The sequence below is a fragment of the Culex pipiens genome, chromosome 1 (genome assembly GCF_016801865.2).
Source record: "Culex pipiens pallens isolate TS chromosome 1, TS_CPP_V2, whole genome shotgun sequence".
NCBI lineage: Eukaryota > Metazoa > Arthropoda > Insecta > Diptera > Culicidae > Culex > Culex pipiens.
Window position 1 is genome coordinate 66,959,941 of NC_068937.1, and position 25,298 is coordinate 66,985,238.

Sequence of the window (25,298 nt, forward strand, 5' to 3'; positions counted from 1 at the left end):
AACACAAACACCCACCAACCAACAACCAAACAACCCAAAACCCCAACACCCAAACCCACAACACCAACACCAAACACACCCACCCCACAACCAAACACCAAAACAAAACCACACCCAAACCAACACCCAACCCCCCAAACCCAAACACAAACACCCACAACCCACAACCCACCAACCCAAAACCCCAAAACCACAACCCACAAACCAACAAACAACACAAACCCAACACACCCCACCCCCCACAACCCAACAACCCAACACCCAACACCAAAAACCCAACCAACCCAAAAACAAAACAACCCCACACAAAACACCCAACACCCAACACCCACAAACAAACAACCCAACAACCAAACAAACCCACAACCCAACAACCCAAAACACAACAAACCACAAACCCAAACAACAACAACCCAACAAACCCAACAAACCCAACCACACCCACAAACCAACAACCCACCAAACCCAACAAAACACCAAACAACAAAACCAACAACCCACACCAAACAACAAAACAACAACAACCCACAAACAACAACCCACAAACCCACCACCAAACACACACAAACAACAAACCAACAAACCCACACAACCCAAACCCAAACAACCAACACCAAAACAAACCCAACAACCCACACAAACACAAACACCCAAAACACAACAACCCACAACCCCAACCAAAACAACAACCCAAACCCAACAACCCAACAACCCCACAACACAAACAACCACCAACCAAACACACCCAACCCAACCAAACAACCCACAAACCCACACCAAACACACAAAAACAAACCCAACACCCAACAACCCACAACCCACACAACCCAACACCCAACAACACAAAACCCAAACAACCAACACAAACACCCAACACACCCACACCAACCCACCAACAACCACAAAACCCAACACAAAAACACCAACACCCACAACACACAAAACAAACCCCAACACCAAACAACACCAACAAACCCAACCCCAAACCCCCAACCCACAACCAACAACCACAACCACCACAAACAAACCAACCCAACCACACAACCAACACCACAACCCAACACCACAAACAACCCCACACCCCACACACCCCAAACCCACACAAACCAAAAACACCACCACCACAACCCAACAACCCACACAACCCAACCAACACAACCCACACCCACAAACACACAACCAAACAACCAAAACCCCACAACCACAAACAAACCCCAACACACCACAAACCAACCAAACAAACCAAAACAAACACCCAAAAACAAACCAACACACAACCCACCCAAAACAAACAAACCCAACCACCCACCAACCAAAACCCAAATACAAACAACAAAAACAAACACCACAAACCAAACCACAAACCCAAACAAACAACACAACAACCAAAAAACCAAAACACAAAAACCAAAAACAAAACAAACAAAACAAAAATACAAACCAATTCAAAACTCTAACAACTACAATCCTAAACCATACATAACTTCATACAAAAACCCAAAAACCCAAAAAACCAAATACCCAACAACATCATAAAATACAATAACAAAAACCCAAACCAAAACCAAAAACCATAAATACAACCAAAACAAACAACCTAAAACCACCATACCAGCATACCCAACTATCTAAACAAACAAAACATACCCCATCAAAACAACAATACATAAATTCAAATAAACAACCCAAACCAAACACAACAAAACATAAAACCCATACAAACCCAAAACACTCAAATATCTTAAATTCTCAAATACTTACAAACCCTTAAATCAAAAATTCATAACCCAATCTAACATTCTAACAATCAACCAAACATAACATCTTAATACTATAAATGCTTAAATACCTTCGAAAACTTAAAAAACTTAAAGACTTAAATTACCAAAAAACAACTGTCAATACTTTAAATTCTTAAACACTATTACAATACACCCAAATACCCAAAACCCTAATAACAATCATAAAATTCCATAAATTCAATAAATCCTTACATACTCAACTTCATACCAAATACTTCAAATTCATCACAATACTTAACATATCTAAAATTCTTAAATTCTTAAATTCTTAAATTCTTAAATTCTTAAATTCTTAAATTCTTAAATTCTTAAATTCTTAAATTCTTAAATTCTTAAATTCTTAAATTCTTAAATTCTTAAATTCTTAAATTCTTAAATTCTTAAATTCTTAAATTCTTAAATTCTTAAATTCTTAAATTCTTAAATTCTTAAATTCTTAAATTCTTAAATTCTTAAATTCTTAAATTCTTAAATTCTTAAATTCTTAAATTCTTAAATTCTTAAATTCTTAAATTCTTAAATTCTTAAATTCTTAAATTCTTAAATTCTTAAATTCTTAAATTCTTAAATTCTTAAATTCTTAAATTCTTAAATTCTTAAATTCTTAAATTCTTAAATTCTTAAATTCTTAAATTCTTAAATTCTTAAATTCTTAAATTCTTAAATTCTTAAATTCTTAAATTCTTAAATTCTTAAATTCTTAAATTCTTAAATTCTTAAATTCTTAAATTCTTAAATTCTTAAATTCTTAAATTCTTAAATTCTTAAATTCTTAAATTCTTAAATTCTTAAATTCTTAAATTCTTAAATTCTTAAATTCTTAAATTCTTAAATTCTTAAATTCTTAAATTCTTAAATTCTTAAATTCTTAAATTCTTAAATTCTTAAATTCTTAAATTCTTAAATTCTTAAATTCTTAAATTCTTAAATTCTTAAATTCTTAAATTCTTAAATTCTTAAATTCTTAAATTCTTAAATTCTTAAATTCTTAAATTCTTAAATTCTTAAATTCTTAAATTCTTAAATTCTTAAATTCTTAAATTCTTAAATTCTTAAATTCTTAAATTCTTAAATTCTTAAATTCTTAAATTCTTAAATTCTTAAATTCTTAAATTCTTAAATTCTTAAATTCTTAAATTCTTAAATTCTTAAATTCTTAAATTCTTAAATTCTTAAATTCTTAAATTCTTAAATTCTTAAATTCTTAAATTCTTAAATTCTTAAATTCTTAAATTCTTAAATTCTTAAATTCTTAAATTCTTAAATTCTTAAATTCTTAAATTCTTAAATTCTTAAATTCTTAAATTCTTAAATTCTTAAATTCTTAAATTCTTAAATTCTTAAATTCTTAAATTCTTAAATTCTTAAATTCTTAAATTCTTAAATTCTTAAATTCTTAAATTCTTAAATTCTTAAATTCTTAAATTCTTAAATTCTTAAATTCTTAAATTCTTAAATTCTTAAATTCTTAAATTCTTAAATTCTTAAATTCTTAAATTCTTAAATTCTTAAATTCTTAAATTCTTAAATTCTTAAATTCTTAAATTCTTAAATTCTTAAATTCTTAAATTCTTAAATTCTTAAATTCTTAAATTCTTAAATTCTTAAATTCTTAAATTCTTAAATTCTTAAATTCTTAAATTCTTAAATTCTTAAATTCTTAAATTCTTAAATTCTTAAATTCTTAAATTCTTAAATTCTTAAATTCTTAAATTCTTAAAAAAATAATTGATAAATTTTAAAATTATTAAAACAATAATTGATGCATTATAATTTTTAAATTTTGGATGTTTCTTTAAAAGTGTATTTGTTTTTTTAAAATTTTTGTAGTTCTAAATTTTTGCTTTTTACTTTTGTTTTCATTTTTAGAATATTTGTATTGTTGAATTTCTAAATATTATTTATTATTGATTATTGATTTTTTTTATTATTGACTGTTACTTTTAGAAAATAGGGTAAAATGGCTCTCACAAGTCGTAGTTTCAACCAATCAGGCTCATATTTTGGGGAAAGGTGTATCTACTGGATACACGTCTGCCATAATAGTGGCTTTGGTTATGGACGCTCCCTTGCAAAGTTATTCATAAATGTTTGATTTTGGAGTGTAAAAGTAAATTATGACTGAAAATTACATTTTCGCTTATATTCTGCCAATAATACAAAAACTAAAATTTTTCCAAACTTCTTTCGTCATTTCATAGGGCATGAGTTGGGCTACAATGGCCTTTCATTAGAATTGACCAAAATTAAGAATATACCCAGAATCCAGGGCTGTCTTATTGTTCCCCACTATTTTCAGCCTATGGGTAACAATGAGACACTTTGATTTTTCTTCATTAAACTTTTCAAAATCTAGGGAAATCCTTCAAAACATGAATCGGAAGTGATTTTTGGCATATTTATTGAGTTTTGACTTCATTTAGCCAAACATATAAAGTTATATGGTATAAATAAATGGATTTTACTAAATATAAATACTTTTTAGTATAACTTTTGTTAATGAAAGCTTCAAGTTGGCAAAATTGCTTTAAAATGTTCAAGGTAAGTCACCTGCAATGGAACAATACAAAAACATGATGTTTTACTAGAAAAGTATTGATTTTCGTAAAGTGTCTCATTGTTACCCACCTGTCTCATTGTTCCTGCCAAGTGCGTCTACAATGAGACAGTTGGATAGCTCTGGCTGTAGAGGTCGGATCGATCTCATATTTTGGTCAATGTTAGAACACATTAAAAGAAAGAAAATGCAACAAAAAGCTCATTAAGACATGCTGATGAAAAAAATACAAAAATCGTTGAAAGTTAAAAACCAAAAGTGTCTCATTGATGACTACCCTACCCTAAGTAAGAATATGCCTATGAGAAGGAATCGCCTTCCAAACATATAAAAAATTCCCCCCAATTAACATTATCAATCACGTTTTCATAAATTATCGTTTTCCTAAAAAAATTGATTCCGAATGATAAAAAAATCGTAATAAAATTATTAAAATTCATTATATACAAGAAACTTTAACATCTAATCGCCACTCTTACCTATCTATTTCGGAAAACAACCGTGCCCCCCCAACATTTTGGACTAGTCGGCGCCCCTGAGAAGCATGTTTACTTTTTATCGCAGTTTGACAGAAGATCAGCGCTAACACGCAAAAATTAAATTAACAATAATTTTGGAAAAGAGAATCATTCCACCATCATTCTGGAATAATTCTGGAATGAACAGAATGATTCGAATAAAAATATTCGATGTGTCAACCCCCTTGGGTTTTGCTCAAAAATCGTCAAAATGTTTATTTTTTGGGGAGGTACCAAAATTGAGGGGGTGGTCCGATTTGGATGAAATTCGGGATTCTTTAATGTTTTGATAGTATCAACAGCCCTGCCAAATTTGAGTAGTATCGTAGAGGGTAATTTTCAAATGCTGTTCCGCTTCAGATGGAATGACCCATATGGGTATCAAACTTTATATTTTGTATATATTTGCCATGGTATTAATACAGTATTGACGCCATCCTAGAGTAGCCGGTGCCCTCAGGGCTGTACCGACGGAGGGCATTTACCGGTCGGTACAATATTGAGCAGTATGGCTATCAAACTTCAAATTATTTGATACTAGACATAAAAATTCACATTTTGACTTATCTAAAAAAATTAAATCTTGGTTATGTTTGGAACAAACCTGTACTTAACATAAAATGATAAAAAAATTAGTGAAATATATTTAATTTCAAGAGCTTGTGCAAAGTTCTTTGTCATATTGTTCATGTGTAACATAACCACCTGAACCTTTTCCTCGACATGTTTCTTACAAGTTACGCACTGCTTTATGGACCTTATCAAAGAAAATGTCAGAATTGATATTTAAAGGAAGAGCTTGTTTTAAGGCTAAACATGGCCTAACAACTGTCAAACCATTATGACAGTTGTTAAAACTGAGTTTGTCGTAGAACAAGTTTTAACCCGCCAGTGTGGACATGGTATTAGAAAGTTTACTAAGATACATCCACGAAGAAATGGTTGCAAACGCGTTTTTATGCAGTTATGTATGCATGGTGCAAATGCAATTCAGTTGGCTTTACACCATTCATTGCACAAGTCACAGGGAACGAGGTCTTCGTATCTTGCTTAAAGGTTTATTGTTAAAAATTGTTTTATATGTTAAAATAACTACGCTGTTAATGTTTTTTTTTATAAATATTTTTCAGTTCAACGAACTATGCCAAAAGCTGAACCATGGATAAACCAGTACATTTTTTAAAGAAAATAAGCGTGATTTGTTTCATCATCAACTATTCTCTAGTGGAATGCATTGAACCTTCCACTACATCAGAAAATGAAAAGTATCAGCTTACTGTAGGATATGATGTATGTTTTTCAGTTACATGTCTCATTTATCGTTTGCTAATTTGGTTTAATGGATGTTTATTCTTTTTACAGGATACAAGAGTTATTAGTCGAAAGGATTGCAAAACAGTCATTGGTAAAGTACATCTCAATATATCTTAAGCAAAACTTGTTTATTTAGGAACTTACTTTCCAAACAGCAGTTGACGAACCAAATGAGCTTAATAGTATTAAAAAAAACAAAAAAATTGGCATAAAACACACTCACCAAGTGATCAAGTATAATGCTGAACCATTATTAAACAATTCCCACAAACAGGAACAAATCACACCACAAGAGTTGAACTATACTACCAAAGTATCATTAAATCTTTTCCACATATTCATGAACTTATACGATCATCAATCTTGGAATTTAACTCCTTTAAAAAACAAAATAAGCTATGATTGTGCTGCAGATATGCAAATATACCTACAACATCTTAATTTACAAACTAATTGGGCATTAAAAGGTACAGCATTTTTATAGTTTCAGAACCGTCAAATAATTAATGCATTTTTTTAGTTTTTGATTCTTCAGGACATTATGGTGGGCAGTCATTATTTGGTAATGATTTTTGGCTTGGATCAAAATCATTTTGTGAGGAGATAAACGAAAAAAATTCTGAATCAAAAACAGAGCCGTTTGTTCACATGAGTTTTTTTGTAGCGATTATCAGAGCAAAGATATTCCAGCTGACACCTGAGGTAAAATTTTGTTTTATTTCAAGCAAAAAATGTGAATTGGTCAAAGATAAAGTGGAACAAAAAGTACATCCTGCTTATGTTATAGTTGATGTTATTAAAGCAAGGGGGAGGAAACTCTCATAACATTGAAATTATTTTTGTAAAATAGTGAACCTTTATAAAGGGTAATTTTCCAACAACTTACAATGCAGTTTCCCGACCCGTCTTCGATTTGCGTGAAACCTTGTCCTAAGAAGTAATTTTGGTCCCTTATTGCGAATCCGAGGTCCATTGTCCGATGAAGGGGGAAGGCCCCCCCGCATTTTTTACTAAAGGGGTTACATGCATGTAGAAAATCGCAAAATATCATATTTCAGAAAACTTAGTAAATCCACCAAAAAGATGATTTTTAATCACTCCTGAAAGTTTCATGAAGATACATCTTGATTAAACAGAGTAAAAGACGAAATTTTGCTATGCGCAAAGCGGACTGTCAAACTTTGTGAGCGCTTTTCTCTAAACACTGAGTTGATTTACGGGTGCCACGATATCTCGAGATGGGATGAACCAAATTGGCTGAAATTTAAGCATAAGCATAGGCATAGATGCCCACCCGCAGTTGCTACTCCTTTATTGACCAGGACCTCCAGAAGTTACATCCACGAGCCGTGGAAGATGAATGGGTGCTATCTTTCCTCGCTTCGCAACTTCTCAAAGGCCCCTATCATGCTGATCAATACCGGCGCCGGCCACGACCAGTGGTAGGGTCACGGGGAAGTGGATGGGAATGTTAGTCCGATACTTGAGTGATAGAGACCGCCCAATCGACTGCTTCTCCGACAAAGTATCACATGAGTTTTGAGGGGGTTAGTAGATGGGTATGTGGTCAGGATTCACGAGTGGCAGTGATGTGACCATGAGCATTTTGTTTATCGGTTGAAAATTTTTAAATCTTAGGCCTAGGGGGGTGCCACTTCGGTTCTGGCGGGTTCCTCGCGTCTGAAACTGCTGAAACTGCGTGATCGGCTCCGTCGGGTCCAGATCCGATCCGAACCCAGGATTTTTTTTCAAGCAAAGTTAACTAAATCCATATAAGCGTGTACCACTCTGCTGATTGTGTGAGCTGTCAATCATTCAAATTTTTGTTTTGTTTTCCAACAAATTTGGGGCGAAAAGTGTGTTTTTGTAGGTGTTTGGCCAACCGAGTCACTTCCACGGCGGTCAACACCAGCGCAGAACTTTCCGTAGAACCTTCCTCAGTTCTCGCTGCAGCAATAACCTGCACCGACAAGGCCACTCTTGTACTCCAGCTGGTTCAGCAGGCAGTGAAACACCATGGCGAAACCGATCGATGCATGGTTGGAAGCGACCTTGAATCGGATGATTTAACGTTGCAGGGAGATGGACATTACCGGCAGGCCGGATAACGGATGGAAGTGGTGGAGTTTTCGATTATGAAGGTAAACATTCTCAATTCTTAATGTGAAAAGTTTTAGGAAACGAATTCAATTCCTTCCTTCAGGTCACCATGAGTCGCATCCAGAGCCGCGCCTTCCGCAATTCGGTACTGCGCTGCCTGTATCTGGATGTCCCACACGTCCCAAATGTGCCAGTGTCGGATCTTCCTGGAAGAATCGTTGGTCGTCGCCAATCACTGAATGGCCGTCGTGTTCGATCTGTATAATTCGGCCACGCAGCAGTTCCTGGAACAAGTTCTGCTGCAACTCAAAGCCACCGATTCCATCGGAATGTATTTTAAACTTTAGCTGCAAGGCACGCTGCTGCTTCGGAAGAGCCAAATATCGAACGCATAGTGGACAGAGTAAGAGCAAGAGGAACATCAGCGAACATTGAGACACGAGAGAATTTTGTTTGCACGCGGCGTTTGCCACACGGTGATGGTAGTTGCGGACGCGCGCACAGCGGTACAACGTGCGATCGGTTCCTGCTAATTACGGGGCGAAAATCATTGATTTAATCTGCTGCAGCAGCTGAATGACACCCAGATCGAGAATGTTTAAGGCTGGAGCTGCTGGGGCTGGTCAACGGGAACTCACCGGCAGGATATTTATGAGTAGTTAAACTTTAACATTTACCAAAACGATGCTGCAAGGGCGAGGCGGCTTGAATTGAAAAGTGATCCGCAATCTGTGCTCCTCGTCGCTATTATTCATTCTTTTCCGTACGCCGGAACAGTATCCGTCTCTAGTCTAGCAACGGCTTTGAGAGTTCGAACGGTTCCGGGCAGTTCGAGCATGAGTAAGAGAAGTGCGAAAACTCCAAGAAGAAAATCGAGGAAATGCTTGAGTTGGTTGTATGATGTGTGATAAAAAAAAGCTAAGAGAAATAAAATAAAACGCACCATACAATCTTCACCAAAATTCTTTGTTTATTACAAAAATCACTTAAATGCAAATGTTAAGAAACAGTCAATCTTAAGCTAAGATATGCGGAGGTTAGAGAAAAACCTAACGAGCCTAAACTAAAATACTGAAATAATTAAAAAAATGGTTTGTCGCGTTAAGCACCGAAGCTGCCAACCATGGTCGTAATGGTTTCCAAACGCGTAAGCCTTCGGAAATTAATGTCAGCCACTGCTCTCGATCGACGAAAGCGATCGTGAGGATCACGCCCAGCTAAGGGTGGTCGGTGGTGTGCGTCTCGGCCGCCGATCCTGGGATTGCCGCTAAGGGATTGTTTAGTCGGTGGTGTGCGTCTCGGCCGTCGATCCTGTTCGACGAAAGCGATCGTGATGATCACGCCCCGCTAAGGGATTGTCTGGTCGGTGGTGTGCGTCTCGGCCGTCGATCCTGTTCGACGAAAGCGATCGTGAGGATCACGCCCCGCTAAGGGATTGTCTGGTCGGTGGTGTGCGTCTCGGCCGTCGATCCTGTTCGACGAAAGCGATCGTGGGGATCACGCCCAGATGACTTCGAGTAATCAACTGCAAGAAAGTAAAGAAAAATAATAGATTTCGCATTCATCTCATTCACACATTAATTTACAAAACCTGAAGATCGTGATGATCACGCCCCGCTAAGGGATTGTCTGGTCGGTGGTGTGCGTCTCGGCCGTCGATCCTGTTCGACGAAAGCGATCGTGAGGATCACGCCCCGCTAAGGGATTGTCTGGTCGGTGGTGTGCGTCTCGGCCGTCGATCCTGTTCGACGAAAGCGATCGTGGGGATCACGCCCAGATGACTTCGAGTAATCAACTGCAAGAAAGTAAAGAAAAATAATAGATTTCGCATTCATCTCATTCACACATTAATTTACAAAACCTGAAGATCGTGATGATCACGCCCCGCTAAGGGATTGTCTGGTCGGTGGTGTGCGTCTCGGCCGTCGATCCTGTTCGACGAAAGCGATCGTGAGGATCACGCCCCGCTAAGGGATTGTCTGGTCGGTGGTGTGCGTCTCGGCCGTCGATCCTGTTCGACGAAAGCGATCGTGGGGATCACGCCCAGATGACTTCGAGTAATCAACTGCAAGAAAGTAAAGAAAAATAATAGATTTCGCATTCATCTCATTCACACATTAATCTACAAAACCTGAAGATGACGTTTGGTTGGCGGTGTGCGTCTTGTTCTTCTGTGTGCCGCCATTCTTAATCGACGAAAGCGATCGTGAGGATCACGTCCCGCTAAGGGATTATCTGGTCGGTGGTGTGCGTCTCGGCCGTCGATCCTGTTCGACGAAAGCAATCGTGAGGATCACGCCCAGATGACTTCGAGTAATCAACTGCAAGAAAGTAAAGAAAAATAATAGATTTCGCATTCATCTCATTCACACATTAATTTACAAAACCTGAAGATCGTGATGATCACGCCCCGCTAAGGGATTGTCTGGTCGGTGGTGTGCGTCTCGGCCGTCGATCCTGTTCGACGAAAGCAATCGTGAGGATCACGCCCAGATGACTTCGAGTAATCAACTGCAAGAAAGTAAAGAAAAATAATAGATTTCGCATTCATCTCATTCACACATTAATTTACAAAACCTGAAGATCGTGATGATCACGCCCCGCTAAGAGATTGTCTGGTCGGTGGTGTGCGTCTCGGCCGTCGATCCTGTTCGACGAAAGCAATCGTGAGGATCACGCCCAGATGACTTCGAGTAATCAACTGCAAGAAAGTAAAGAAAAATAATAGATTTCGCATTCATCTCATTCACACATTAATTTACAAAACCTGAAGATCGTGATGATCACGCCCCGCTAAGGGATTGTCTGGTCGGTGGTGTGCGTCTCGGCCGTCGATCCTGTTCGACGAAAGCGATCGTGAGGATCACGCCCCGCTAAGGGATTGTCTGGTCGGTGGTGTGCGTCTCGGCCGTCGATCCTGTTCGACGAAAGCGATCGTGGGGATCACGCCCAGATGACTTCGAGTAATCAACTGCAAGAAAGTAAAGAAAAATAATAGATTTCGCATTCATCTCATTCACACATTAATCTACAAAACCTGAAGATGACGTTTGGTTGGCGGTGTGCGTCTTGTTCTTCTGTGTGCCGCCATTCTTAATCGACGAAAGCGATCGTGAGGATCACGTCCCGCTAAGGGATTGTCTGGTCGGTGGTGTGCGTCTCGGCCGTCGATCCTGTTCGACGAAAGCAATCGTGAGGATCACGCCCAGATGACTTCGAGTAATCAACTGCAAGAAAGTAAAGAAAAATAATAGATTTCGCATTCATCTCATTCACACATTAATTTACAAAACCTGAAGATCGTGATGATCACGCCCCGCTAAGGGATTGTCTGGTCGGTGGTGTGCGTCTCGGCCGTCGATCCTGTTCGACGAAAGCAATCGTGAGGATCACGCCCAGATGACTTCGAGTAATCAACTGCAAGAAAGTAAAGAAAAATAATAGATTTCGCATTCATCTCATTCACACATTAATTTACAAAACCTGAAGATCGTGATGATCACACCCCGCTAAGGGATTGTCTGGTCGGTGGTGTGCGTCTCGGCCGTCGATCCTGTTCGACGAAAGCGATCGTGAGGATCACGCCCCGCTAAGGGATTGTCTGGTCGGTGGTGTGCGTCTCGGCCGTCGATCCTGTTCGACGAAAGCGATCGTGGGGATCACGCCCAGATGACTTCGAGTAATCAACTGCAAGAAAGTAAAGAAAAATAATAGATTTCGCATTCATCTCATTCACACATTAATTTACAAAACCTGAAGATGACGTTTGGTTGGCGGTGTGCGTCTTGTTCTTCTGTGTGCCGCCATTCTTAATCGACGAAAGCGATCGTGAGGATCACGCCCAGTTAAGGGATTGTCTGGTCGGTGGTGTGCGTCTCGGCCGCCGATCCTGATCGACGAAAGCGATCGTGAGGATCACGCCCAGCTAAGGGATTGTCTGGTCGGTGGTGTGCGTCTCGGCCGCCGATCCTGATCGACGAAAGCGATCGTGAGGATCACGCCCAGCTAAGGGATTGTCTGGTCGGTGGTGTGCGTCTCGGCCGCCGATCCTGATCGACGAAAGCGATTGTGAGGATCACGCCCAGATGACTTCGAGTAATCAACTGCAAGAAAGTAAAGAAAAATAATAGATTTCGCATTCATCTCATTCACACATTAATTTACAAAACCTGAAGATCGTGATGATCACGCCCCGCTAAGGGATTGTCTGGTCGGTGGTGTGCGTCTCGGCCGTCGATCCTGTTCGACGAAAGCGATCGTGAGGATCACGCCCAGCTAAGGAATCGTCTTTTCATCGGCATCAGGAGCTTTTTTTTTTTCGTCGAATGAGTCTAGGTCTTGTTTGTTAGCTTGTTGTCGAAGTTTGGTTTTGTTGAGTTTTCTGTTTGTATCTTGCAAGGCGAGTATTAACTTGTCGCGAACGGCCATTCGTCATCATCCACAGAACTTTGCTTTTTTTAATACGGTGTACCTTTCCTCTACAGTCTCTTATATTGAAGGTGTGTTTTTTCGATGAAGTGCTACCCTTCAACCTGAGCTCGCCGCCGAATTTGGGGAAAAGTTCACTCGCATTATATATTATTTCTTCTTCGTCGTCTTCGCCAGATATCTTGGTGTCGCTATCGGTTTCAATTTGATTTTCTTCCTCGTTGGCGCTGTCACTGGCCGTTTCGTCGTTCTTATTTGAAATGCTGATGAATTCAAATTCATGTGGATCTTCTTCGTCTTCATCTTCTTCATCCGAGACAATCGTGGTTCCGGTACTAACAAATTCAATTTCCGAAGTATCACGCATATTTAAACTATCATTGAATGATTGTTCATCGATAGAAAGGCCAAGCTCGACCAGATTACAAGATGCTGCTAGCCTAGCACGCTCAATTTCATTTTTAATCGCTTCCTTTGATGGTATCTGCTGCACAGCCGGGTATTTTTCGAGCTTTTTGATGATATTGGGAAAAGTGTATTTTTCCTTTTGGCGGTATGATACTAACACCTTCATGAACGCACGACGGATTCGATCTCCAATTTCCCTCATGCTGAATTCCACTGCAGTCTCCAATGTTGTCGTCATGGAACGCAACTCCCGGAACAGCTCCTCTGCTGGTTGACTTGAAAAACACAGTACTAAAAATTGTTCCGGAGATTCTCTGCACATGTCCAGCAGCATTACAATAGCATGCGCATTTAACTCCATGCATGTGTATGCATTTGAAGTAATACATTCCTTTGAAGCCGTTTTTCTGGCGAGACAGCTGTTTCGCCAGCATCGTACCACGAATAAAGCATGCCTAAAATATAAAAAAAATAAGTATTTAATAAGCAAGATTTGGTTTGGAATAAAATTTAATCGAAATAATATTAAAAAAAAAATAATGTCTGATTATTGTAACAGTAATTTAAACACACATTAAAACTGTACGTAGTCTTACGCCATTCCAGTTATGTCTGTGACATTACTATGTGCTTTGACTTGTTTTGTAGGTTTTGTCTCGGGTGTTCTCGGATGTACTGCAATTATTAATACTGACAAGAAAAGTGCTTGGGGCGTAATCTAATCACAAGACTTTCCAGCATGCTTTCATCGGACTGGCTGCGTTTGTGTTAGATTAGATTAGATATACGATTTAAAAAAATATAGCTACTTTTATACATACATTTTCGTTTTTTTTAAGTTTTTTTAGTTTTTTTTGCATTTGAAAAATAAATTTTGAGCGAAAATATAGCTACTTTTATACATACATTTTCGTTTTTTTTAAGTTTTTTTTAGTTTTTTTTTGCATTTGAAAAATAAATTTTGAGCGAAAAGCACCCCAAAAAAATATTTGCCTCCAGAATAAATTGTTACTCTTATACAATACTAATTTGAAATAAACGGAAATTATCTCGATAGCAGCATCCGGTTACTTGACTTGAGATTAAACTCAAAATCAAACCATCCACATTAACGACCCCCGGATCTTTTGTGGTCTCTATTGCAAGTTTCTGCTCGAACCTAGGAGTGCGAAGGCTTGAATGGGGAGAGCACCCAAACCTCTTTCTACTCCAAGGAACCTTCCACCCCAGTGTTTGAACTGACGACCTTTGGATTGCGAATCCAACCGCCACCAGCGATTCCACCGGAGTAGGCTTGTTTTGGTGTGTTGTTTGTACTTATGGCATAGAGACGACTCCTACACCTGGAATGACTTAACGGCCTAACAACCAAGGCCGGGACCGACATTTTACTTCCTCATCCGATGGAAGGTTGGAGCAGATGGGAATCGAACCCAGAATCATCCGCTTACAAAGCGGAGAGCGTAACCATTCGGCCACGCACTGCTTTGAGATTAAACTATAACCCTTAAATAAATCATGCCATTGGTCGCAACGCTTGCTTAGAGCGTATCTTAGATCTCAAAGCAAAGCAATTCACTTTAACGACCCCCGGGTCTTTTGTGGTTTCTGTTGCAAATTTCTGCTCATTTTTAGGCGTCCCAAGGTTATGTGTGGTGAGTAGGGTGACCAGAATATGGGACTTTTAGAAGGCCAGGAGGATAAGGCGGAAATCGAACCCGCGCCCCATAGTAACTTAGGGATCGGCAGCCGAAGTAGCTAACCACCTCGAATATCATTAAACAAACTAATGCCTTTGATTTTTTTCCGTAAAGTTCTAACCTACAACTTTGCCGAAGACACCACATCGATCAGAACATCCCTTCTTAGGATACATAATTTAATGGGTATGCAATTTTATATGACCAACCCCCAAAATTGCATAGAGACTTTGATGGAAAAACTAATGATGGATTTGTATACGTCAATGAGGGATTAAATTAGCTTTGGAAAATATGTCAAACTTACCACATGTAAAACACCCTTTGCAGCGGCTCGATGTCTACATCGCAGAACGCCGCATGCGTTTCGCTCATTACTTTAAGCAGAAAAACGGTTCCTTCGGATTCCGGTACGAACTCCTTTAGGCATTCGCGAACCTCTTTACTCATAATGCGTTCGGTTGGCTTAAATTTCATCCTATCCTTCGAATTCAAATCGCTTTCCGTCAGCCCATGTTTATCCTTGCCAATGTTTTCGGCGTTAATTAAAGCCTTTAAGTGATCTTTGGTGATGACCTTGTTACCTAAAAGAGACAAATCAAAAAAATTGTGTTCATGTGTTTTGTTTTTAATATTTAATATTTAGATTTAAGTTTGTAAGTTTATAAGATAGTCGAATAACCAGATATACTAAAGATAATAGTACCTATAATACCTATAATGACCGAAATACCGAAATACCTAAATGACCTAAAAGTACCTAAATACCTAATACCGTAAATGTACGTAATATACCGTAAATACCGTAAACACTAAAACCTAAATACCTAACATAACCTAAAACCTAATAAACCTAAAACCCGAAAAAACCGATAAAACCTAAAAACTAAAAACTAAAAACTAAAAACTAAAAACTAAAAACTAAAAACTAAAAACTAAAAACTAAAAACTAAAAACTAAAAACTAAAAACTAAAAACTAAAAACTAAAAACTAAAAACTAAAAACTAAAAACTAAAAACTAAAAACTAAAAACTAAAAACTAAAAACTAAAAACTAAAAACTAAAAACTAAAAACTAAAACTAAAAACTAAAAACTAAAAACTAAAAACTAAAAACTAAAAACTAAAAACTAAAAACTAAAAACTAAAAACTAAAAACTAAAAACTAAAAACTAAAAACTAAAAACTAAAAACTAAAAACTAAAAACTAAAAACTAAAAACTAAAAACTAAAAACTAAAAAACTAAAAACTAAAAACTAAAAACTAAAAACTAAAAACTAAAAACTAAAAACTAAAAACTAAAAACTAAAAACTAAAAACTAAAAACTAAAAACTAAAAACTAAAAACTAAAAACTAAAAACTAAAAACTAAAAACTAAAAACTAAAAACTAAAAACTAAAAACTAAAAACTAAAAACTAAAAACTAAAAAACTAAAAACTAAAAACAAAAACTAAAAACTAAAAACTAAAAACTAAAAACTAAAAACTAAAAACTAAAAACTAAAAACTAAAAACTAAAAACTAAAAACTAAAAACTAAAAACTAAAAACTAAAAACTAAAAACTAAAAACTAAAAACTAAAAACTAAAAACTAAAAACTAAAACTAAAAACTAAAAACTAAAAACTAAAAACTAAAAACTAAAAACTAAAAACTAAAAACTAAAAACTAAAAACTAAAAACTAAAAACTAAAAACTAAAAACTAAAAACTAAAAACTAAAAACTAAAAACTAAAAACTAAAAACTAAAAACTAAAAACTAAAAACTAAAAACTAAAAACTAAAAACTAAAAAACTAAAAACTAAAAACTAAAAACTAAAAACTAAAAACTAAAAACTAAAAAACTAAAAACTAAAAACTAAAAACTAAAAACTAAAAACTAAAAACTAAAAACTAAAAACTAAAAACTAAAAACTAAAAACTAAAAACTAAAAACTAAAAACTAAAAACTAAAAACTAAAAACTAAAAACTAAAAACTAAAAACTAAAAACTAAAAACTAAAAACTAAAAACTAAAAAACTAAAAACTAAAAACTAAAAACTAAAAACTAAAAACTAAAAACTAAAAACAAAAAACTAAAAACTAAAAACTAAAAACTAAAAACTAAAAACTAAAAACTAAAAACTAAAAACTAAAAACTAAAAACTAAAAACTAAAAACTAAAAACTAAAAACTAAAAACTAAAAACTAAAAACTTAAAAACTTAAAAACTTAAAAACTTAAAAACTTAAAAACTTAAAAACTTAAAAACTTAAAAACTTAAAAACTTAAAAACTTAAAAACTTAAAAACTTAAAAACTTAAAAACTTAAAAACTTAAAAACTTAAAAACTTAAAAACTTAAAAACTTAAAAACTTAAAAACTTAAAAACTTAAAAACTTAAAAACTTAAAAACTTAAAAACTTAAAAACTTAAAAACTTAAAAACTTAAAAACTTAAAAACTTAAAAACTTAAAAACTTAAAAACTTAAAAACTTAAAAACTTAAAAACTTAAAAACTTAAAAACTTAAAAACTTAAAAACTTAAAAACTTAAAAACTTAAAAACTTAAAAACTTAAAAACTTAAAAACTTAAAAACTTAAAAACTTAAAAACTTAAAAACTTAAAAACTTAAAAACTTAAAAACTTAAAAACTTAAAAACTTAAAAACTTAAAAACTTAAAAACTTAAAAACTTAAAAACTTAAAAACTTAAAAACTTAAAAACTTAAAAACTTAAAAACTTAAAAACTTAAAAACTTAAAAACTTAAAAACTTAAAAACTTAAAAACTTAAAAACTTAAAAACTTAAAAACTTAAAAACTTAAAAACTAAAAACTAAAAACTAAAAACTAAAAACTAAAAACTAAAAACTAAAAACTAAAAACTAAAAACTAAAAACTAAAAACTAAAAACTAAAAACTAAAAACTAAAAACTAAAAACTAAAAACTAAAAACTAAAAACTAAAAACTAAAAACTAAAAACTAAAAACTAAAAACTAAAAACTAAAAACTAAAAACTAAAAACTAAAAACTAAAAACTAAAAACACACAAAAAATCCCTAACCATGCCCATACCCACACCACCACAATACCACCCCCCCATCCCACACAACCTGTACAACCGCCAATCGTCGAAACACAAACCAAACTAAAGCCCGAGCGACATCGTACCATCCCACACATGCCCAATAGAGTCTACAATCGATAACTCACCACCACCCACGTACCGTAACTCGGAAACCTGCTTCACACAGAGACAAACATTCAAACTCCATGGCGCTTAACAGTTTAGGATCACCATCGCTGGCAAAACCTATTACTACAATCCCTTCTCCCAAAAGCACAACTCGGGTTTCCTTCCACCTGTGGACAACGTCTTGGCTTCTGAATTTATTATCTGTCCCGAAGTAAAGTAAGACAAAAGGTGCTGCGCCTTTCGCTAGTGGTAGCGCCAACTGTACATATGCTGTGTCCGCCACCGCATAACTTTCGACGTCCTGTTTCATCTTGGTGGCACAGTTAGCGCTAAAGGTGTCTTGTTTGGGTAGTCCGGTTTTGTTATCCAAGGGGCTTACAAGTCCAGTCAAACAATCGAAACGGGGTTCGTATTGGACGTGCTGTTGAACCTTTGTCCCATCCTCAACGAGCATAACGGTCGGAGGGTAATTGTTTGACTTAAGATATCTTTTAAGCCCAGCCACGTCCAGAACGCCTAAAAAATGTTGGTGAAATTTGTAATTAAGGAACACTTTCAATTTTATTTTTATATTTATGTTTACCTTCACGGACGTCCTTCGTCTCTTTGTGGATGTGTCTTAATATGGTCCGCTTACTAGAGTAAGTCATATTGTTCTTCTTAAATTCATGAAAAGACAAGCCCGAAGAGAGGAACTCATAAGAAAGTATGTCCTTCTCTGTGTCAGTATATCTTTCTCCACGTTTTTTCCGTCCTGCATTCCTCATGTTGATGTTAGTATATGTTCTGAAAAGCGGTTTATTGGCCAATACACTATCAGCAGAACAATCGGCCATTTCGTTCTGCAGATTTAGTTTTTTTGGATTACTCCTACTGAAGCTTGTTCCTCGTCATTCTGGGGATTTTCTTGTTGGGGTTGCTGGTGGGATTCTGGTGTGTGTGCCTCATCAGGTGAAAGAAATTCGACCTCATTGTCGGCTGACTCAGAGTAACGTGTAATTTCCAGTTGATGGTATTGGGCTGACGGTTCCGTCCGGTCTGGGCAGATCTCGTCATCAAATGCTACACTAGAATTACGTGAAGTTTCGCCTTCCACTGTCGAAACGGAATAATCACCCATTCCCTCGCGCGGCAAATTAAACGATACATCGAGTCGCGCTGCAATGAGAAAATAAGCAATAATAAAAGAACGCTCCCTGAATACCCCCCCCCCCCCACCCCTTCAAGTATCCACGTGGCCAATGCATTAAGGGATCCGCTCAGCTGTCAAAATAGCTGGCACAAATAATATAGCCAGCCTAGTAGCCAGCTTTGATCAAGCAATGTATACATACATCATTGGGAAGTAAAAGTAGTGATTTTTTATTGCTATTTTTTCGGTTAGCTTTGTTCTAGATAGTTCTGGAACTCAAACTCACTTCAGAATACGAAGAAATTTTTTTTTTAAATTTTCGGAAAGAGTTACAGACATTATTCATAAATGTACATCCACCAACAATGGGCCGGAATTAGATCCGGACAATATTTTGATCAAAACATCTGAGATCGAAACTCTTATAAGTGTTAAATTGCTCATAACTTTTGATAGGGTTGACAGATATTTAATCTTTTTAATCTTTGAGCGCGTTGGAAGGGTCTTTGGATTAACCTATTTAACGATGGTTCGCATGATAGATCCGGAGTACGTTTTCATCAAAATATCTGAGATCCGGCCTAAAAAGTGGATAGATAACACTTCTCGCTTACTTTTTCAAAAGGTCCTAAGTGAAAAGGAAAGTAAAAAAGTAATCTAGACTTGATCTTTTGATAGGGTTGTCAGATCTTCAATGTTTTGGACTCGTTAGAAAGGTCTTTTAAATACCTTTCTAAAAGTGTATAACTTTTGTTGAAATCGCTTTTTTAGCATGACTTTTGAAGTACTTTACAACTTTATATTTGGAAGTACTTTACAACTTTATAATATTAACTAGGATCTTACGAATTTACGAGAGATGTATCATATTTTGACCTATAGTCACCCCACTGTACCGTCAGCTGTAGAGGTGTTATGACGCATATAAAAATCATATATTTTGTTACTTACGTTTTTTGGATATTTGGTCGGTGGCGGAGGTGGTTCGGTGGTGATTTTTCCAGTGCTTTGAGAAATTCGAAACTTTCCAGGCTGCCCCAGGTTGTAGTTGCTCAGCTTGTATATTCTTATCACACTTAGGGCACTGTACAAAGGCAAGCCGCTTTCCGCCACTCTTCGACCCAAACTTTACCTGAGTTTTCTTTAATTGGTCTATTCCAGTTCTAAAAATTAATATTAAATTAAGACGGTTTCCCTGGTATAATTTATAAATACGTTACGTCTGCGAAACGTTTGTTATTATTTTCTGGATAATAACAGCCTTTTCATTTGGATCGTCGACTGCTTGGATAGTAGTAGGTGAATCGCCGGAGTTCTCTTGTTTGATGAAGTATGGGATTCCTTTTTGATTGATTTGGGAAATTATGCATTTCAAGCATTTTAATTCAATGAAATTGAACGAAAATGAGGCTTGCTCTCCTTCACAGTTGAGTTTGTTGAATTGTGCTGTGGGCATATTGCGGACATCCTGTTCCAGCTTCTTAATGTCGTCGTCATCGAACTCGCCAAGCCAATGAGTAGCAGATAGTTGCTTGAAATCTAACAGAAGTTGGATTCTCTCATCAATGCAACCAACTGTATCCGTCATTCTCGCCCAAAACAGCTTCTGAAAATACAAATTTGAATTCAGTCCCGGGAATTCTCGAATCCCGGGTTTCCCGATATTGACAAAAAAAAAAACTAGAAATTTAGATTTGGTTGTTAAATAGATGAACAGTTTAATACTCATTAATCGATACGAATATTATAGTATTAAAATTTGTTTTCGGCATATATCAGCAATAATTTGGCTTCTTAGAGAAAATTGTTAAAATTTTAGTTTACAGCTCCGCAAAATGCCTAAGACAAATGAAACAAATTAAAACAGCTGTTTCAGCCATTTTGTGCACAGTGTTTCGATATTTGAACAAAGTTTGTCGGGTAAGGCTTGTGTTATATAAAAAACATGAAATTCTAAACTTCTCTAAAATTTTACATTGACATGTTTCATTTAATTTGTTGTCATTTCTTATGTTTTAGACATTATCAAAAAATGTTTAACAATTTCTAGTCATGTCATGTAAAAAATAAAAGAGTAAATTTATTTATAAGGGACTTATTTAACTTGAACAACACAGGCTTAAAATTGCAGTTAATTTCAAATACAAAGCACACACAAAAAAATCAATTTTCATCTTCTTTTAAGCTCCGTAACAGGGTTGTTACGGAGAAGTCGAAAAAAAATCCGCGCCGTCCCAAATCTCAATCCGCGGCATATTAAGAAAAATAATTTGGCGTAACAAACATACAACAGAGTTTTATAACAATTTAATTTTCTAACTATATTCAAAAATAAATTTTGATAAATTTCAAAATCATAATTCTGTGGACCCCTTCAGATCTGCCTGACAACTTTTGAAATAAAATTTAAAACATGGCCGTTAGTACTCGGTTGAGGGAAAGTTTGATAAAACAATTTCATTGAAACAAAAATAATAAACAGTAAACAAATTTAAAATAACTTGACAAATGGCGATATTTTTAAATCTATATTTTGCAAATAATATCTCGAATCGTGTGTATCTATCTGAAATCAATACTATCTAACAAGTAGGAGATACAAATTTCAATCATTATAAACAAAAAAAAATCATAATCCTAATAAATGTTGTTTAGGAAACGAATTCAGATTTTTCGTACCTTTTTTAAATTGTCGTTAAATTTCCTATTAAAATTATTATTTTCATGTTAAATTCTATTACCCGAATAACAAAAAAAAAAGATGATTCAATCATATTTCGTATGATTTGTATGTTTGTACCTTATCTTTTTTTATCTTTTATTAACACTGGAACGCCCAACGCATGTCCAACTTACACGGACGCCCAAGCCTCCCAAAAAAGGTGGAACGGTAACTTCAACTCGCTGGTTCTCGGGCATTACTCAACCAATCGGGACGATTCTTGTTCCCAGTGATTTGTAAGAATGTCTAGATGATCCTAAAATTTTGCAGAAATTGATTTGAACAAATCTATAATTTCTGCGACCGAAAACATCGTTCCACCTTTTTTAAAAAGACTGCCTCCACGGAATTTTTGGCGAATTTTTTTTACACGCGAAAAAAAAGTTGGAACGATGTTTTTGATCGCAAAAATTACAGATTTGATCAAATTAAGTGATGCAAAGTTCTAGAATCATCTAGACATCCTAACAAATCACTAGAAAGAAGAATCATCTTGATTGGGTGAGTTATGCTCGAGAACCAGCGAGTTGAAGTTACCGTTCCAACTTTTTTGGAGCCTTGGGCGTTGGAATGTTAATAATTATGAAATGATAAAATTTGGTACAAAAAATAGTCAAGAATCTAATTAAATATTTTTTTTAAGAATTTTCAATTTTAAATAATCTCTGTCAATTTCATGAAAAAGAAAACAATGGTAACGTTAAGATTGTTTTGTATCTCTCATTATTGCCTAGTAAAGATTTAACTGGAATATTTATTTATTGAAAAAGTGTGTGTTTTCTTCCAGTCAGATCGTTTAGATTTAGAAAAAAATATTCGGATCTTGTTCTACAATTAAACACTGAATTTCGAAAAACATCATAATATGCATTGTTTTGCAAAACATAAATTTCTCTGATGTAATTTTTGATTATTTTTTTTTTAGTTTTTGTTGTTTAAATGAATGTTTAAATATTCATTCAAATTATTTAAAATATTTGAAAAGAGTAGTAAATAAAATGTTTCTTTACAAAAGGGATTTCTGTACAAACATATTTGTAAATTTCAGAATTAAAGAATTTAAGAATTTAAGAATTTAAGAATTTAAGAATTTAAGAATTTAAGAATTTAAGAATTTAAGAATTTAAGAATTTAAGAATTTAAGAATTTAAGAATTTAAGAATTTAAGAATTTAAGAATTTAAGAATTTAAGAATTTAAGAATTTAAGAATTTAAGAATTTAAGAATTTAAGAATTTAAGAATTTTAAGAATTTAAGAATTTAAGAATTTTAAGAATTTTAAGAATTTTAAGAATTTTAAGAATTTTAAGAATTTTAAGAATTATAAGAAATTTAAGAATTTAAAGAATTATAAGAATTTTAAGAATATAAGAATATTTACGCCAATACCTTCATAAAACTCGAATCTAGAAACGCTCCAGAACCTAAGCCAAACCATAAGCCGAAACCATCCAAACCTCCAAAACCTCCAAAAAACCGCCTAAACCTTGCCAAACCTCCAAAACCTCCAAACCTCCAAAACCGCTCCAAAACTCCAAACCGCCAATACCTCCGAAACCTCCTAAATACCCTTCCAAACACTAGCCAAACCATGCCAATACCTGCCCAAACCCTCCAAACCTCCAAACCTCCAAACCTCCAAACCTCCAAACCTCCAAACCTCCAAAACCTCCAAACCTCCAAACCTCCAAACCTCCAACACCTCCAAAACCTCCAAACCTCCAAACCTCCAAACCTCCAAACCTCCAAACCTCCAAACCTCCCAAACCTCCAAACCTCCAAACCTCCAAACCTCCAAACCTCCAAACCTCCAAACCTCCAAACCTCCAAACCTCCAAACCTCCAAACCGCCAAACCACCAAACCTCCAAACCTCCAAAACCTCCAAACCTCCAAACCTCCAAACCTCCAAACCTCCAAACCTCCAAAACCTCCAAAACCTCCAAACCTCCAAACCCGCCAAACCTCCAAACCTCCAAACCTCCAAAACCTCCAAACCTCCAAACCTCCAAAACCTCCAAACCGCCAAACCTCCAAACCTCCAAACCTCCAAACCTCCAAACCTCCAAACCTCCAAACCTCCAAACCTCCAAACCCGCCAAACCCTCCAAACCTCCAAACCGCCAAACCTCCAAACCGCCAAACCTCCAAACCTCCAAACCTCCAAACCTCCAAGACCTCCAAACCTCCAAACCTCCAAACCTCCAAACCTCCAAACCCTCCAAACCGCCAAACCTCCAAACCCCAAACCTCCAAACCTCCAAACCTCCAAACCTCCAAACCTCCAAAACCTCCAAACCTCCAAACCTCCAAACCTCCAATACCTCCAAACCTGCCAAAACCGCCAAACCTCCAAACCTCCAAACCTCCAAACCTCCAAACCGCCAAACCTCCAAACCTCCAAACCTCCAAACCTCCAAACCTCCAAACCTCCAAACCTCCAAACCTCCAAACCTCCAAACCTCCAAACCTCCAAACCTCCAAACCTCCAAACCTCCAAACCTCCAAACCTCCAAACCTCCAAGACCTCCCAACCTCCAAACCTCCAAAACCGTCCAAACCCTCCAAACCTCCAAACCTCCAAACCTCCAAACCTCCAAACCTCCAAACCTCCAAACCTCCAAACCTCCAAACCTCCAAACCTCCAAACCTCCAAACCTCCAAACCGCCAAACCTCCAAACCTCCAAACCTCCAAACCTCCAAACCCCAAACCTCCAAAACCACCAAACCTCCAAACCTCCAAACCTCCAAACCGCCAAACCTCCAAACCTCCAAACCTCCAAACCTCCAAACCTCCAAAACGCCAAACCTCCAAACCTCCAAACCTCCAAACCTCCAACACCTCCAAACCTCCAAACCTCCAAACCCCAAACCTCCAAACCTCCAAACCTGCCAAACCGCCAAACCTCCAAACCTCCAAACCTCCAAACCTCCAAACCTCCAAACCTCCAAACCTCCAAACACTCCAAACCTCCAAACCCTGCCAAACCTCCAAACCTCCAACCTCCAAACCTCCAAACCTCCAAACCTCCAAACCTCCAAACCTCCAAACCTCCAAACCTCCAAACCTCCAAACCGTCCAAACCTCCAAACCTCCAAACCTCAACCTCCAAACCTCCAAACCTCCAAACCTCCAAACCTCCAAACCTCCAAACCTCCAAACCCTCCAAACCTCCAAACCTCCAAAACTCCAACCTCCAAAACTCCAAACCTCCAAACCTCCAAACCTCCAAACCTCCAAACCTCCAAACCCCAAACCTCCAAAACTCCAAACCTCCAAACCTCCAAACCTCCAAACCTCCAAACCTCCAAACCTCCAAACCTCCAAACCTCCAAACCTCCAAACCTCCAAACCTCCAAACCTCCAAACCTCCAAACCTCCAAACCTCCAAACCTCCCAACCTCCAAACCTCCAAACCTCCAAACCTCCAAACCT

The 25,298-nt window shown here is 36.3% G+C and overlaps 2 protein-coding genes and 3 long non-coding RNA genes across 5 annotated transcripts in view; 1 reads left to right on the forward strand and 4 right to left on the reverse strand.

Annotated features, from left to right (window-relative positions):
- The window catches only part of LOC120432044 (uncharacterized), a 382,988-nt gene that overhangs the window by 169,590 nt on the left and 188,100 nt on the right, over positions 1 to 25,298 (forward strand).
- Positions 8,754 to 10,889, reverse strand: LOC120429508 (uncharacterized). Its single transcript, XR_008211743.1, has 4 exons — positions 10,423 to 10,889; positions 10,153 to 10,356; positions 9,883 to 10,086; positions 8,754 to 9,816 (listed from the first exon to the last, which is right to left on the reverse strand). It is a non-coding gene; the product is annotated as an uncharacterized LOC120429508 (long non-coding RNA).
- On the reverse strand, positions 10,896 to 12,465 carry LOC128092412 (uncharacterized). The gene is made up of 3 exons (XR_008211749.1): positions 12,045 to 12,465; positions 11,329 to 11,978; positions 10,896 to 11,262 (listed from the first exon to the last, which is right to left on the reverse strand). It is a non-coding gene; the product is annotated as an uncharacterized LOC128092412 (long non-coding RNA).
- LOC128092295 (uncharacterized) lies at positions 12,472 to 18,087 on the reverse strand. Its single transcript, XM_052711709.1, has 3 exons — positions 18,075 to 18,087; positions 15,135 to 15,411; positions 12,472 to 13,582 (listed from the first exon to the last, which is right to left on the reverse strand). The coding sequence occupies exons 1-3, from the start codon at positions 18,085 to 18,087 to the stop codon at positions 12,637 to 12,639; spliced, it is 1,236 nt and encodes a 411-aa protein (XP_052567669.1). The 3' UTR covers positions 12,472 to 12,636.
- Positions 18,101 to 21,000, reverse strand: LOC128092394 (uncharacterized). Its single transcript, XR_008211722.1, has 3 exons — positions 20,092 to 21,000; positions 18,592 to 19,166; positions 18,101 to 18,524 (listed from the first exon to the last, which is right to left on the reverse strand). It is a non-coding gene; the product is annotated as an uncharacterized LOC128092394 (long non-coding RNA).

What these genes read in the sequence shown, in the direction of transcription:
- LOC128092295 (XM_052711709.1), bottom strand. An exon ending in CAAAGGGTGTTTTACATGTG is followed by an intron (nt 13,583 to 15,134) that starts GTAAGTTTGACA and finishes TTTATATTTTAG; the next exon opens with GCATGCTTTATTCGTGGTAC.